The sequence below is a fragment of the Squalius cephalus genome (assembly GCF_949319135.1).
Source record: "Squalius cephalus genome assembly, chromosome: 11".
Lineage (NCBI taxonomy): Eukaryota > Metazoa > Chordata > Actinopteri > Cypriniformes > Leuciscidae > Squalius > Squalius cephalus.
Window position 1 is genome coordinate 1,571,071 of NC_137132.1, and position 14,757 is coordinate 1,585,827.

The 14,757-nt window shown below is 39.8% G+C and overlaps 1 protein-coding gene across 1 annotated transcript in view; it reads left to right on the forward strand.

Annotated features, from left to right (window-relative positions):
* clpb (ClpB family mitochondrial disaggregase) overlaps positions 1 to 12,832 on the forward strand; it is a 45,433-nt gene extending 32,601 nt beyond the window's left edge. Inside the window, exons 8-16 of the mRNA XM_079886540.1 lie at positions 1,401 to 1,478; positions 3,747 to 3,802; positions 3,892 to 3,936; positions 5,240 to 5,401; positions 6,277 to 6,433; positions 7,308 to 7,381; positions 7,466 to 7,585; positions 8,281 to 8,385; positions 10,972 to 12,832. Coding sequence (XP_079742666.1) covers positions 1,401 to 1,478; positions 3,747 to 3,802; positions 3,892 to 3,936; positions 5,240 to 5,401; positions 6,277 to 6,433; positions 7,308 to 7,381; positions 7,466 to 7,585; positions 8,281 to 8,385; positions 10,972 to 11,250 — 1,076 coding nt within the window. The 3' untranslated portion in view covers positions 11,251 to 12,832. The remainder of the gene's footprint in view (positions 1 to 1,400; positions 1,479 to 3,746; positions 3,803 to 3,891; positions 3,937 to 5,239; positions 5,402 to 6,276; positions 6,434 to 7,307; positions 7,382 to 7,465; positions 7,586 to 8,280; positions 8,386 to 10,971) is intronic.
* The last annotated feature ends 1,925 nt before the right edge of the window (positions 12,833 to 14,757 follow it).

Below are 14,757 nucleotides of genomic sequence, written 5' to 3' on the forward strand. Positions count from 1 at the left end.
GTTTCATCAAAAAGACTCTTGAGGCGCTGTCATATAGTGGCGGATTGACTATATTCACTATAAAACACCAGCTCTAGTGTCTTACTGCATAGTTAAAACAAATGTAAAGGACACAAATGTTGATTTTAGGAATCAACTCTCCCTCTCTCTCTCTCTCTCTCTCTCTCTCTCTCTCTCTCTCTCTCTCTCTCTCTCTCTCTCTCTCTCTCTCTCTCTCTCTCTCTCTCTCTCTCTCTCTCTCTCTCTCTCTCTCTCTGTCATGTTTACTATTTCATCCAGGAATCATGAATGATTGTGTTCAGATTTCTAGTGGTTGAGTGTGTGTGTGTGTGTGTGTGTGTGTGTGTGTGTGTGTGTGTGTGTGTGTGTGTGTGTGTGTGTGTGTTGATTGGTTGATAATAAACGGGATTAAAAATGAGTTATCACACGTTCACTCTCAAGGACGTGTGTGTGTGTGTGTGTGTGTGTGTGTTTGACATCCTGATGCCTTTGAAATGTTCTGTCTCCTGAAGGACAGTGTGTGTGACGCGTGACGAGACACTGTGTGTGTGTGTGTGTGTGTGTGTGTGTGTGTGTCATTTGTTATTAATCGGTAAGTAAACAGTTGTGAGTGAACAGCACAATGATACAATTTTACAGTTTAATTAAACTTTATCTATTTGCGTCTTTTGATCACAATTTCAGTACATATCTTTAAAAGCCGTGTTCTCAAAATGAGTTTTGTCCTCCACTTCAGGAGCACTTACATACACCAAAACTTACAGCTTTATTAATATCTATATTCTGAAGGAATTTACTGAAGGTTTTGTCCATAACAGAATTTGATTGATTTATAGAGCATTCTATTCCTTAAAACGTGGTTAAAAAAAAGGATTTTTCAGTCTGTGGGAAAAATTCCTTCAATAAGTCGCTTTGGATTAATTTACAGAAAATAATCACAGCTGTACTTACATACAGGTATTTTTTAAATATGGATGAAAGCGTATGTGTGATACGTTTCGGGACAGAACTGAAGGATCGTCTTTTACTCAGCTCAACACAAACATATTCCTGCTGTAATGACGTTTGACGATCACACACACACACACACACACACATGTTCGCCGGTTGCCATGGTGAGTGTGTGTTATCGTGGCCGTCTCTGCTGGATCTATTCTAACCTGATTTAGTTGCTCCAGCGTTGCAGCAGCGTAATGAAATTAGTGTGTGTCTAATGGTGCAGAGAGACCCTGTCTCACTCTCTCTCTCCGTCATTCTGTCTTTCCTCAGTCTTTGTCTTTTTTCTTTTTTAGAAAGGCTTTGCTTTCTTCCAGATCTGCTCTCGTCCGGTCTGTCATTACTGTCTGTCTGTCTGTCTGTCTGTCTGTCGAGAGTTAATTATTGTCTGTTTTTCTCCTCAGCCATTAGGAGGAAGGAGAACGGCTGGTACGATGAAGAACATCCACTCGTCTTCCTCTTCCTCGGCTCGTCCGGAATCGGTAACTTCTTCCTTTTCCGAGGAAAAATAAGATTTTTATATATATATATATATATATATATAATTTATATTTTTTTTCATCCCAATGCAGTTTTATAATAAACGCCGATGTTCAAGAAGTAACGCAGGAGTTTCATAAATAGTGATTTAAAGTCTAATATTATATTCAGAGACAGGTTTATTCACCAGATGAACATGAACATGCTCTTTAAGGCCGAGACTACAGAAAACCAATGTGTTTTTTTTCATGCACTTGTCAGTCTCTTATGCTTACATAACAGTATGCTTCCATAAGGGCGTTTATTTTATTGCACTTTATCTATTTGCGTTTGTAGATTACAATTTCAGTTCATATCTTTAAAAGCCGTGTTCTCAAAATGAGTTTTGTCCTCCACTTCAGCAGCACTTACATACACCAAAACTTACAGTTTTATTCATATCTATATTCTGAAGGATTTTACTTAAGGGTTTGTTCATAACATCATATGCTTGATTTATATAACGTTTTATTCCTTAAAACTTGGTTAAAATGTGTTGAGAATGGCTGGTGCGATGAAGAACATCCTCTTCCTCGGCTCGTCAGAAATCAGTACTTTTCCATTTTTCAAGTATAATTAAACATCTTTCTATTATATTTGTAACAAATGTTATTCTTTAGGATAAACCCCTTGAGATGCATCATCTCGTTTTCAAGGGGGTCCTAATACACAAAAGTTCAATTACATAACTCAAAACTAAACAATAGACACAAGACAAAACAAAAACAACAGTCACCTAATTCAAAACAACAAACACACCACTTTTTTTGCCTATGAATTTTTGCCTAGCATTAATAAATATAATCTTAGATATATCATCTAAAGCAATGAGTTTTGTCCTCCACTTCAGCAGCACTTATATACACCAAAACTTAGTTTTATTAATATCTATATTCTGAACGTTTTTACTGAGGGGTTTGTTAATAACATCATTTGCTTGATTTATATAACATAAAACTTGGTAAAAATGTGTTGAGAATGGCTGGTATGATGAAGAACATCCCCTCGTCTTCCTCTTCCTCGGCTAATACACTTTTTTTTCATATTGAAGGGTGCTTTAGATAAAAGCATCTGCTAAATGTTAAACATTGTTTTTTTGTTGTTCATTCAGATGCAGTTTCGCTTTATTATAAACGCAGATGTTCAAGAAGTAACGCAGGAGTTTCATAAAACTCTGAAAGTGATTTAAAGTCTAATATTATATATTCAGAGACGGGTTTATTCACCAGATCCGTGTCATCAGACATGATGAACATGCACACGTTTAGTGTCTCTTTTAAGGCCGAAACAATACAGAAAACCAATGTTTTCTTTGTTTTTTCATGCACTGGTCAGTTTTGTGGTCTCTTATGCTTACATAACATGTCTTCTTTCAGACAGGTGTAAAGAAAGTTTATTTTACTGCACTTTATCTATTTGCGTCTGTAGATTACAATTTCAGTACATATATTTAAAAGCCGTGTTCTCAAAATGAGTTTTGTCCTCCACTTCAGCAGCACTTATATACACCAAAACTTACAGCTTTATTAATATCTATATTCTGAAGGATTTTACTGAGGGGTTTGTTCATAACATCATTTGCTTGATTTATATAACATTTTATTCCTTAAAACATGGTTAAAAATGTGTTTTTTCGGTCTGTTGACAGTATTTTCTGATTTATGGAGTGATAAAAAGAGATATCCAAAATCCCCTCAGTAAAAACCTTGAACTCTAACATGTCAACAAAATCAAACAAGAGTTTTGAACCTGGCTTTATCCAATGTTCAGATTTAAACTTTATTTATTTAAAAATAACGTTTCAAAAACTTGCAATGCAAAACATATTGTCTTAAAATACTGTGATTAATCTACTGGGGAAAGTGTTTGTTTCGTGCGCTTTGATTGATGAAGAGATGTTTCTCCTCTCGCCAGCGGCACGTCTGATCGCACGCCATCAATATTCAACAAGTCCCTCCACTTACCATATATGCGTTTATTAAAATTCATAAGAGCGATATTTACTCTCATAGACTACATTACCCTGAGAGAGGAATAAAGGGAGGGAGAGATGATGGACGCCACAACACGCCAGCAAAATAAACACATATCTCTTTTCCCAATAGGAAGTAGAAATCCTGACAGAATCACGTCATAATTATGAGTCAAAGCCACTCTCACGTGATCACTGACATTGTTTGATGAAATTAATTGCATAGAAGCAAATAAATGTTTGATGGCTGTTTGTGCAGGTAAAACCGAGCTGGCCAAGCAAGTGGCTCGATACATGCATAAAGACATTAAGAAGGTCAGTGAAGTCAGTAAATAAACCTTCATTGGAAATGATCGGCTGCGCATGAAGGGTGAATAACAAGATTCTGTCGTTCTTTTCCTCAGGGTTTCATCCGCATGGACATGTCTGAGTTTCAAGAGAAGCATGAGGTGAGACTCACACAAACACAGACCCGTTTCATTGACTCTACTGTTGTTAGACGCAGTTTTTTCTTTGGTGTATTTTAGAGTAGAATTCGCAGTCAAACTCGCAAAATTCACAATCTCTAACTGAGTTTTGAAGGCTGTTTGTGTTTGACCAGAAACAACACAAAAATATGTAAATCACATGTGTATGTATCAAACCTCATTACTCATGTTATTATTCAGATTTTTATTTGTGTTTGTATTTTAATTTGACATATTTATGATTTAACATTCTATAAGTGTTTTATTTGGATTTATTTATTATTATTATTTATTTTAATTGCCATTTTATTAATCTTTTTTAATTATCTTTTTTATGTGTGTTGTTTTTATTTTCAAATTATTTATATATTTTAATTTGACATATTTGATTGAACTATTAGTAAGTGTTTAATTTGGATTAAAAATGTTTATTTTAATTGGCATTTTTATTCATTCTTTTCTTATTTGTGTTGTAATTTTAAAATGATTTATATATTTTAATTTGAAAATGTTATGATTTAATACATTTTTAGTAACTGTTTTATTTTTACATTTTTCAAAAATACAATTGTTTATTATTCAGTCCTTTTTAGTAAGATTTTCATTTTGAATGTTTTTACAGCTTTTATTTATTTTTGTATGTGTTTATTTTAATTTAGCATTTTTATTTTATCCTAAAGAATTTAAGTTTTCTCAACTTAAATTATCACGTTTTACGTGATAATTTAAGTTGAGAAAACTTAATTTTTTTAGGTGTTACCAATTGAAGTAATTTTTTTAAGTTGATCCAACTGTTCACTTTTTACAGTGTGGTTAAATTAATATTTAGTAGGTGTTTTGGATTTTTTACAGTATTATTTAAATGTAAATTGTTATGATTAAGTACCAAACCCTGATTTGCACTGATATCTACTGTAGGGGCTTGTATCTTGTGGCGTCACTGATGCAGCATCATGTGCTTATTGTGTTATGAATTGCAGAATTACAGTAATATTGAGTGAAGTTGAGCTTGTGGTTTCTGGTTTAGTAGGATCTGATCTCTGTGCTTCTCTTCATAAGCCGTTTAGTCGTGCTGTTAGAACTGTGACCTTAGACTGAGTCTAAACGCACACAATTCAATCACACACACACACTTATTGTATTGATAGAGGACTGTCACTGTCACTCAGTTTAGCCGGATGAAGAGTGTGTTTGATTGAATCATCGTGTCGATCTCCTCAGAGGTCAGATCTGGCCATTTCTCATCTTCGTTGTCTTTTATGTGTGTTTTGTGTGTTTCTCTCAGGTGGCGAAGTTCATTGGTTCTCCTCCAGGGTACGTGGGTCATGAAGAAGGTGGTCAGCTGACCAAACAGCTCAAACAGTGTCCGAACGCTGTGGTTCTGTTCGACGAGGTGGATAAAGCTCATCCAGATGTGCTGACCATCATGTTACAGCTCTTTGACGAGGTACAGACTCACAATCATCTGTGGGAAAAGGAGGATTTAGTATTAGTCAAGTCAAGTTCACAACACAGCTTTACAGAAAATCACGATGATAATGTTTATAATATCTTAATATCTTCATGGCTTATTGTCGCATTTATCAGATTAGAGCTGTACGATAATATAGTTACATTTTTATGATGGTACAAGCAATTAAGCAGCTTAAATTTTGGTTTAAATATTATTAATATTATTTATTTTAATTTTATATTTTTATGACTTGATTTATTTTTAGTAAGGCTGTTTTTCTTTTTAAATTATTTATTTTAATTTTACATTTTTATGATTCAATTTATTTTTTTTGTAAGTTTTATTTGCAATTGTTTGTTTTTTTATACATTTTTTATGATTTAATTTTTAGTGAATGATTTATTGTTGAATGATTGATTGTTTATATTTTAAAATTTTATTATTTGTTTTTTTTTATAAAATTATTTATTTTAATTTTATATGTATATTACTTTTATGTTGATTGTTTATATTAAAATTGTTTTAATTTGATATTTCATGGTTCATTACATTTTTACCAAGGTTTTTATTTTAATTGTTTTTATTTTAAAATTATTTAAAATTTTACATTTTACAATTTTACATTTTATTATTATTTATTTATTTTATTAGAGCTTAGAGCTGGGCAATAATATAGTTCACATTTTACGATGATGCAAACCATCAAGCAGCTGAGATTTACTGCATACCATATGTCACTTTATTTTAGTGTACAGTATATATGTGTATAATATATACTGTATATCCAACTTTATGCACAGAGCTGTGCAATATTACAGCTATATTAATCATAATACCCTGTGGCTCCTGAAGATGTGCTGGTGTTTCAGGGTCGATTGACTGATGGGAAGGGGAAGACGATCGAGTGTAAAGATGCCATCTTCATCATGACATCCAATGTGGCCAGTGATGAAATTGCCCATCATGCATTGCAGCTGAGACAGGAAGCTCAGGAGCAAAGCCGCAGACGCCTCGCTGAAAATCTGGGTGAGGATTTAAACATTTCAGTAACGGATAATGTACATCCAGATAATGTTATCTCAGAATAAACCCGACAGGGTGATCAGGTCTTCATCAGCCTGAAGGGGTTTATTCTGAGATAACACACACACTCTCTCACACACACACACACACACACACACACACACACCTGAAGGGGGTTTATTCTGAGATAACACACACACACACACACACACCTGAAGGGGGTTTATTCTGAGATAACACACACACACACACACACCTGAAGGGGTTTATTCTGAGATCACTAACACACACACACACACACACACCTGAAGGGGGTTTATTCTATTATGCCTTATTACACAGCTACTTGCCACATTAGACATGAAATATTGATCTGAGTTGAAATAATTTATCAGCAAAGCTTCAGTTTCAGCGGCGAGTTCAAACTAGACGGATATTTAAGAGATACGGTTTACAGTCATAACACTTATTACACAGCATTTCAACACATTAATAATTATGGAGATTAGAGATATTGATTTCAGATTAAACCGTTTTAAAATCGTACCTGTTTGTATCTTATAATCCAACAGTGAACAAAACAATAGTCACAAAATGGCCGCCGCAGCGCTTGTATGAAACGAGAGCGAGTCCACGATAATTAAATTACTGTACACAAAATATTGATTCGACTGAATTTTAATATTTTATTAGCTCACCAAATGCAAAACTTCCATGAAGAAAAAAGGTTCCTAGCGAGCGTATAGAGTTCAGTGACCCGGATGAGCCTGTGTTTCTGTTTCTGTTGTTATCTGGGAATAATATACTGGGATTGACCAATCAGAATCAAGTATTCCACAGAGCCGTGTGATAATATTTGACATTTATGTGTGTGTAGAAGATGTTCAGAAGAGCGAGAAGATCACGATCTCAAACACGTTCAAGGAGCAGGTGATCCGGCCCATCCTGAAGGTACTGATGGTCCTCACGTGCTCTCTGATTGGCTGCTGATTGGCTGCTAATGTGTCACCGCTCGATCTGATTGGTGCGTTTCAGGGTCACTTCAGGCGTGACGAGTTTCTGGGGAGGATCAACGAGATCGTTTACTTTCTGCCGTTCTGTCACTCCGAGCGAATCCAGCTCGTCAGCAAAGAGCTCAACTACTGGGCCAAGAAGGTGAACACACACTCAACACAAACACACACACCAACGAGCCTGTGACTTTAAATACTGTACACACACACAGACACACTCACACAGAGACACACTCACACTCTCACTCACTTACAAACACACACTCACACACACACACACACAGACACTCACACACACAGACACACTCTGACACACACACACACACACACTCTCACTCACTCACAAACACACACTCACACACACACACACAGACACACTCACACACACACACACACACAGACACACTCTGACACACACACACACACACTCACACTAGGATCAATAGCAGCTGCTGCTCTTGACGACTGTAATCATATTAGTGAAGTTAACATGTGGTCTATTCATAAATATTTAAATATGTATAAAACTTCATATCTGTCAGACGTCTGCCTGCAGGGACAAACACGCTTGTTCAGGGCCTTTAGTCATACGTCAGTGTGTGTGTGTGTGTGTGTGTGTGTGTGTGTGTGTGTGTGTGTGTGTGTGGTTAGAAATATGTTGATACCAGCATTTTAAAAAATCTAAATGATCTGATGTGGTACAGTGAGAAAAACAACAAGCTTCAATGTTAAACATCACATTATTTAATATGATTAATATGATTAATAATCATTCTAATGTTGTATATACACACACGCATATGTATCTATAGTGTTGATGTGTGTGTGTTTGCGCAGGCCAAGCAGAGGCACAACATCACGCTGCTGTGGGAGCATCCCGTGCTGGAGCTGCTGGCGGGGGGGTATAACCTGCACTACGGGGCTCGATCCATCAAACACGAGGTGACACCTGTCAATCACTCATCAATCATCAGCATTATCAGTGTGGAAATCTCAGGATTCTTTCTTTGATGAACAGAAAGTTCAAAAGAACAGCGTTTATTTGAAATATAATCTTCTGTAACATTATAAATGTCTTTACCGTCACTTTTGATCAATTTAATGTGTGCTTGATAAATAAAAGTATTAATTTCTTTCTTTTTTTTTTATTTACCCCAAACTTTTGAATGGTAGTGTTTCACGGTTTCCTCAACAATATGAACTGTTTTGAATTGAATTTGAATTGATCAGAAGTTCAAGAATAAGAATTTCCTATTATCACTGTAAAGCTGCTGTGAAACAATCTATATTATTAAAGCGCTGTATAAATGAAGATGACTTGACTTGAACTGCTGACTTGCCATTTCAAATATATATATCACAGACAACACCAAATTATTTACTTATGTGGCAAGCACGCTACGCCATCACGCTACATCATCACGCTACATCATCACGCTACGCCATCACGCTACATCATCACGCTACGCCATCACGCTACGCCATCACGCTACATCATCACGCTACGCCATCACGCTACGCCATCACGCTACATCATCACGCTACGCCATCACGCTACATCATCACGCTACGCCATCACGCTACATCATCACGCTACATCATCACGCTACGCCATCACGCTACATCATCACGCTACGCCATCACGCTACGCCATCACGCTACATCATCACGCTACGCCATCACGCTACGCCATCACGCTACATCATCACGCTACGCCATCACGCTACATCATCACGCTACATCATCACGCTACGCCATCACGCTACATCATCACGCTACGCCATCACGCTACGCCATCACGCTACATCATCACGCTACGCCATCACGCTACATCATCACGCTACATCATCACGCTACGCCATCACGCTACATCATCACGCTACGCCATCACGCTACATCATCACGCTACGCCATCACGCTACATCATCACGCTACATCATCACGCTACGCCATCACGCTACATCATCACGCTACGCCATCACGCTACATCATCACGCTACATCATCACGCTACATCATCACGCTACGCCATCACGCTACATCATCACGCTACGCCATCACGCTACGCCATCACGCTACATCATCACGCTACGCCATCACGCTACATCATCACGCTACATCATCACGCTACGCCATCACGCTACATCATCACGCTACGCCATCACGCTACATCATCACGCTACATCATCACGCTACATCATCACGCTACATCATCACGCTACGCCATCACGCTACGCCATCACGCTACATCATCACGCTACGCCATCACGCTACGCCATCACGCTACATCATCACGCTACGCCATCACGCTACATCATCACGCTACATCATCACGCTATGCCATCACGCTACATCATCACGCTACGCCATCACGCTACATCATCACGCTACGCCATCACGCTACATCATCACGCTACATCATCACGCTACGCCATCACGCTACATCATCACGCTACGCCATCACGCTACATCATCACGCTACATCATCACGCTACATCATCACGCTACATCATCACGCTACGCCATCACGCTACGCCATCACGCTACATCATCACGCTACGCCATCACGCTACATCATCACGCTACGCCATCACGCTACATCATCACGCTACGCCATCACGCTACATCATCACGCTACATCATCACGTTACGCCATCACGCTACATCATCACGCTACGCCATCACGCTACATCATCACGCTACATCATCACGCTACATCATCACGCTACATCATCACGCTACGCCATCACGCTACATCATCACGCTACATCATCACGCTACGCCATCACGCTACATCATCACGCTACATCATCACGCTACATCATCACGCTACGCCATCACGCTACATCATCACGCTACATCATCACGCTACGCCATCACGCTACATCATCACGCTACATCATCACGCTACGCCATCACGCTACATCATCACGCTACATCATCACGCTACATCATCACGCTACGCCATCACGCTACGTCATCACGCTACGCCATCACGCTACGTCATCACGCTACATCATCACGCTACGCCATCACGCTACGTCATCACGCTACGCCATCACGCTACGTCATCACGCTACGTCATCACGATACGCCATCACGCTACGCCATCACGCTACGCCATCACGCTACGCCATCACGCTACGTCATCACGCTACGCCATCACGCTACGTCATCACGCTACGTCATCACGATACGCCATCACGCTACATCATCACGCTACATCATCACGATACGCCATCACGCTACGCCATCACGCTAAGATGGGATTCGTTTCATTCATGCTTCAGACGCGTTACGTTAAGAGTGACGGGGACGTTCTCAGGGAACAAGGGTTCGATTTTTTACTGTAGTTTGATTAAATAAATGCAGCTTTGATGAGCAGAAGAGACTCTTTTAAAAACATTAGTGTATATACAGCATGAGTGTGTGTGTGTGTGCCTACTTAACTATATTTTGGGGACAAATTTGTACCCAGAAGTGACCAAAACCTGACAAAATCTGTGTGTGTGTGTGTGTGTGTGTGCAGGTGGAGCGGCGGCTGGTGAATCAGTTGGCCGCTGCGCACGAGCAGGAGCTTCTGCCGAAGGGATGTACACTACGACTCTTCGTGGAAGTGGAAGGAGGACAGGAAGTGAAGGGCGGAGGACAGGAAGTGAAGGACGGAGGACAGGAAGTGAAGGGCGGAGGACAGGAAGTGAAGGTTCTGCGTCTGGAGCTGGTGGGAGACGACAGCACCGCCCGAACACTGGACATCCGCTCGCCGCTGAACCCCGACGACGTGAACTACGCCCACAGACGTCACTGAGACACACACTCCAGTCCGGTTAGTGTGTGAATACGACATCGCTGACTCCAGTGAAGCTTCAGAAACACATGAAGAGAGAAGTGTGTGTTGTTTTAGTGTTAGCATGTTAAAAATATGATGCGTTCAGTGTTTCATCACAGCTGAGCTCGTAACTTTAATAACTCACATAAATCAGAGCAGCTTTATGATGTTCGTAATGATGAAGGCTTGCGTCACGTTTCCGAGCGTTTGCCATGTGTACAGACTGAAAATATCACACACACTCACTCACACACACACACACACACACACACTCACACACACACACATATACACTCACACACACACACTCACACACACTCATACACACACACACACACACACACACACACACACTCACACACACTCACACACACACACACTCACACACACACACACACACACACACACACTCATATACACACACACTCACTCACTTACACATATTCACTCACTCTCACACACCCACACACACTCACACATGTATACACAAACACACACACACACACACACACACATATACACTCACACATACACTCACACACACACACACACACATATACACTCACACATATACACACACACACACTCACACATGTATACACAAACACTCACACATATACACTCACACACACACACACATATACACTCACACACACACATATACACTCACACATATACACACACAAACGCACACACTCACACATGTATACACAAACACACACACACTCACACATATACACTCACACACACACATATACACTCACACATACACTCACACACACACATATACTCACACATATACACTCACAAACACACACACACTCACACACACACACACACACTCACACATATAATGTTTCCTGGGTGTTTGTCATATGAATAAATTGTACAGATAAATATGAAGATGTGTGTGTGTGTTGTGTTGTGTTGTGTTGTGTTGTGTTGTGTTGTGTATGTATTGTGTTGTGTACTGTAAAACACTAGTGATTCTGAGGTGTAAGATCTGAATGTGAATCAGTCTTCAGCTCTATCACAGATAAAGGAAGAATGTAACGCTTCACAGAGAGACACACATCAGTTTCCTCCACTTCTGCTCTTCACACGTTCAGTGAGTTTTCATGTTGCTTTTGGCCATCAATAAACTAGTTTCAGTGATTACATGTTCAGAAGAGAAACTGTTCTGATGAACGTGTGAAATGTGAAGATATGTGTGTAAAACATGAAAGTTGTGTGTGTTCACTGCAGGTTATCTCAGGATAATGAAGCTCGTTTCTGCTACGGGATGAAGAGGGTCATTCCTCAGAGTTATAAAGTCTGACCTACAGTATATATATATACACACACACACACACACACACACACACATATATATATGAGTCTGAATTGAAAGATTAAAAAGTCATAATTATTTTTTTTTACTTTTATTTATTAATGTCTAAAGCAGAAACGAGCTTCCATAGGATGGGCATTTAATTAACAGTCATTTACATGTTTAACCGCAAATATTTTTTTATTATTCTTGCGCACAAACGTTAAATAAAGTTCATCAAGTCTCTCGTCTGACTCCGGGTGTGTGTGTGAGCTGGACACCGGTGTTAGCTCAGGAATGTGGATTCACACGCTGGAAACATGTGACAGGAATGTGTTTGGGAATGTGGAACGTGTGTGTGTGTGTGTGTGTGTTGTGTGTGTGTGTGACAGAGTACAGAAGGATGGAATGCATAAAGAACATTCCTTCTTTTCTCTGCATCCTCCTTTACACATGTAGGGATTCACTCACTTCCTGTGGGGATGAAATTAGCATCTTAAAACAGAGGCAGCATGAGAGAGACCTCCCACAACACACACACACACACACACACACACACACACACACACACACACTACTCATACTCACTCACACACACACACTCACTCTCTCACACACACACACACACACACACACACACACACATGTATACACAAACACACGCTCACATATATACACTCACTCACTCACACACACACTCGCACACCGTTAGCGTGTGTTTGGGTCTCTCCTGTGTGTTGTGGATGTGCGCGTGTCAGTAACATCTGTAATGCTGTCCGCCGTCTGTGAACACAAGAACAGTAGATGTGACTGATTCAGGAGAAGGGAAACATGTACATTAATGTAAACAATAGAGCATGAATCTCTGCACTGATAGAAGGTTGAATATGAATGAGTGTGTGAGACGGAGGAGTGTGTGTGAGAAGATGCTGTAACAGCAGAAACTCTCCTTCAGCCTCTCAAACAGTCCAATCTAATTATACACCGAGAGACTGTGTGTGTGTGTGTGTGTGTGTGTGTGTGTGTAATGATGATCCTCTATCACAGTCTGCACTGATCCGGCCTCTCATACACACACACACACACACACACACAGCCGTGAACGTCTCTCGTCCATTATCGTGTGTGTCCATGTCTTTTAACGCTGCCGGTCTCTCGTCTCTCTCTCTCTCTCTCTCTCTCTCTCGCTCTCTCTCTGCTCGAGTCCCACCGGACAAACCTGCAGGAACACACACAGTTATTGATTTACCATTTACAGTCCTGTAGCTCTGCATCTGAGAGATGAGAAATTACACTCAGAGAGAGACTGAGAGAGAGAGAGACTGAGAGAGAGAGACCGAGAGAGAGAGAGAGAGACCATAGTCCTGCTTCTGTGTTTCTAAACACACACACACACTTGATTTATTTCTGAACTTGTGCTGTTGCACTATTGTAGTTAGTCTGTTTTTCATTTTGGTTTATTGACATGATACACAAATTACTAAGATTAAACAATCTGACAGGTTTTATCTCCGCCTGAACTATAAAAAATGTATTATTTGTGATGTGTGTGTGTAATTATGTTGCTTTACGTGTGTAAACTCCGGAAGAACCCGTGATTTATTATGCCAGTGTGTGTTTACACCACAATCATCGTTCAGTGTAACGCGTCGAAAGTTATGCTGATGACGTCACGTGGACGTTCTATTTCGACAATATTCTCGAGTCGCGTTGACTTGCGCTGCTGACGTGAACGTTCTATTTCGTCATATCGTTCGTTCTATTGCGTCATTGTTCTATTTTGTTCGCGATGTGCCTTTGAGCGTTTTTTGTCGCTGTTTTATTTATTTTAATCTGCGTGTTGAAATATTTTAGGAAGCGTGCACGCGCGTTCACGCATTAAACGTTAGTTTTGTTTACATGTCCGCCTACTATGTGGAAGATAAACGGTGTCATGCCTGAGCACATCTGTGCAGTTTGAGATCAGGTGTCTGTTACCTGCTGCTGTTAAAGGCAGAGATGTAACAGAACTCTACCGTTCCCATCATTCGCTGCAATATTTCAGCCAGAACAGCATCTGTGCGGAACAGGGTTTCCCGCGCCGCGAACATGAGAGCGAATAAAAGCGCGAGCAGCTTCTCTTCTGTCTCGTGTCTCTCTCTGAAAGACTCGGGGAGAAATCCATTCTGCCTAATTCA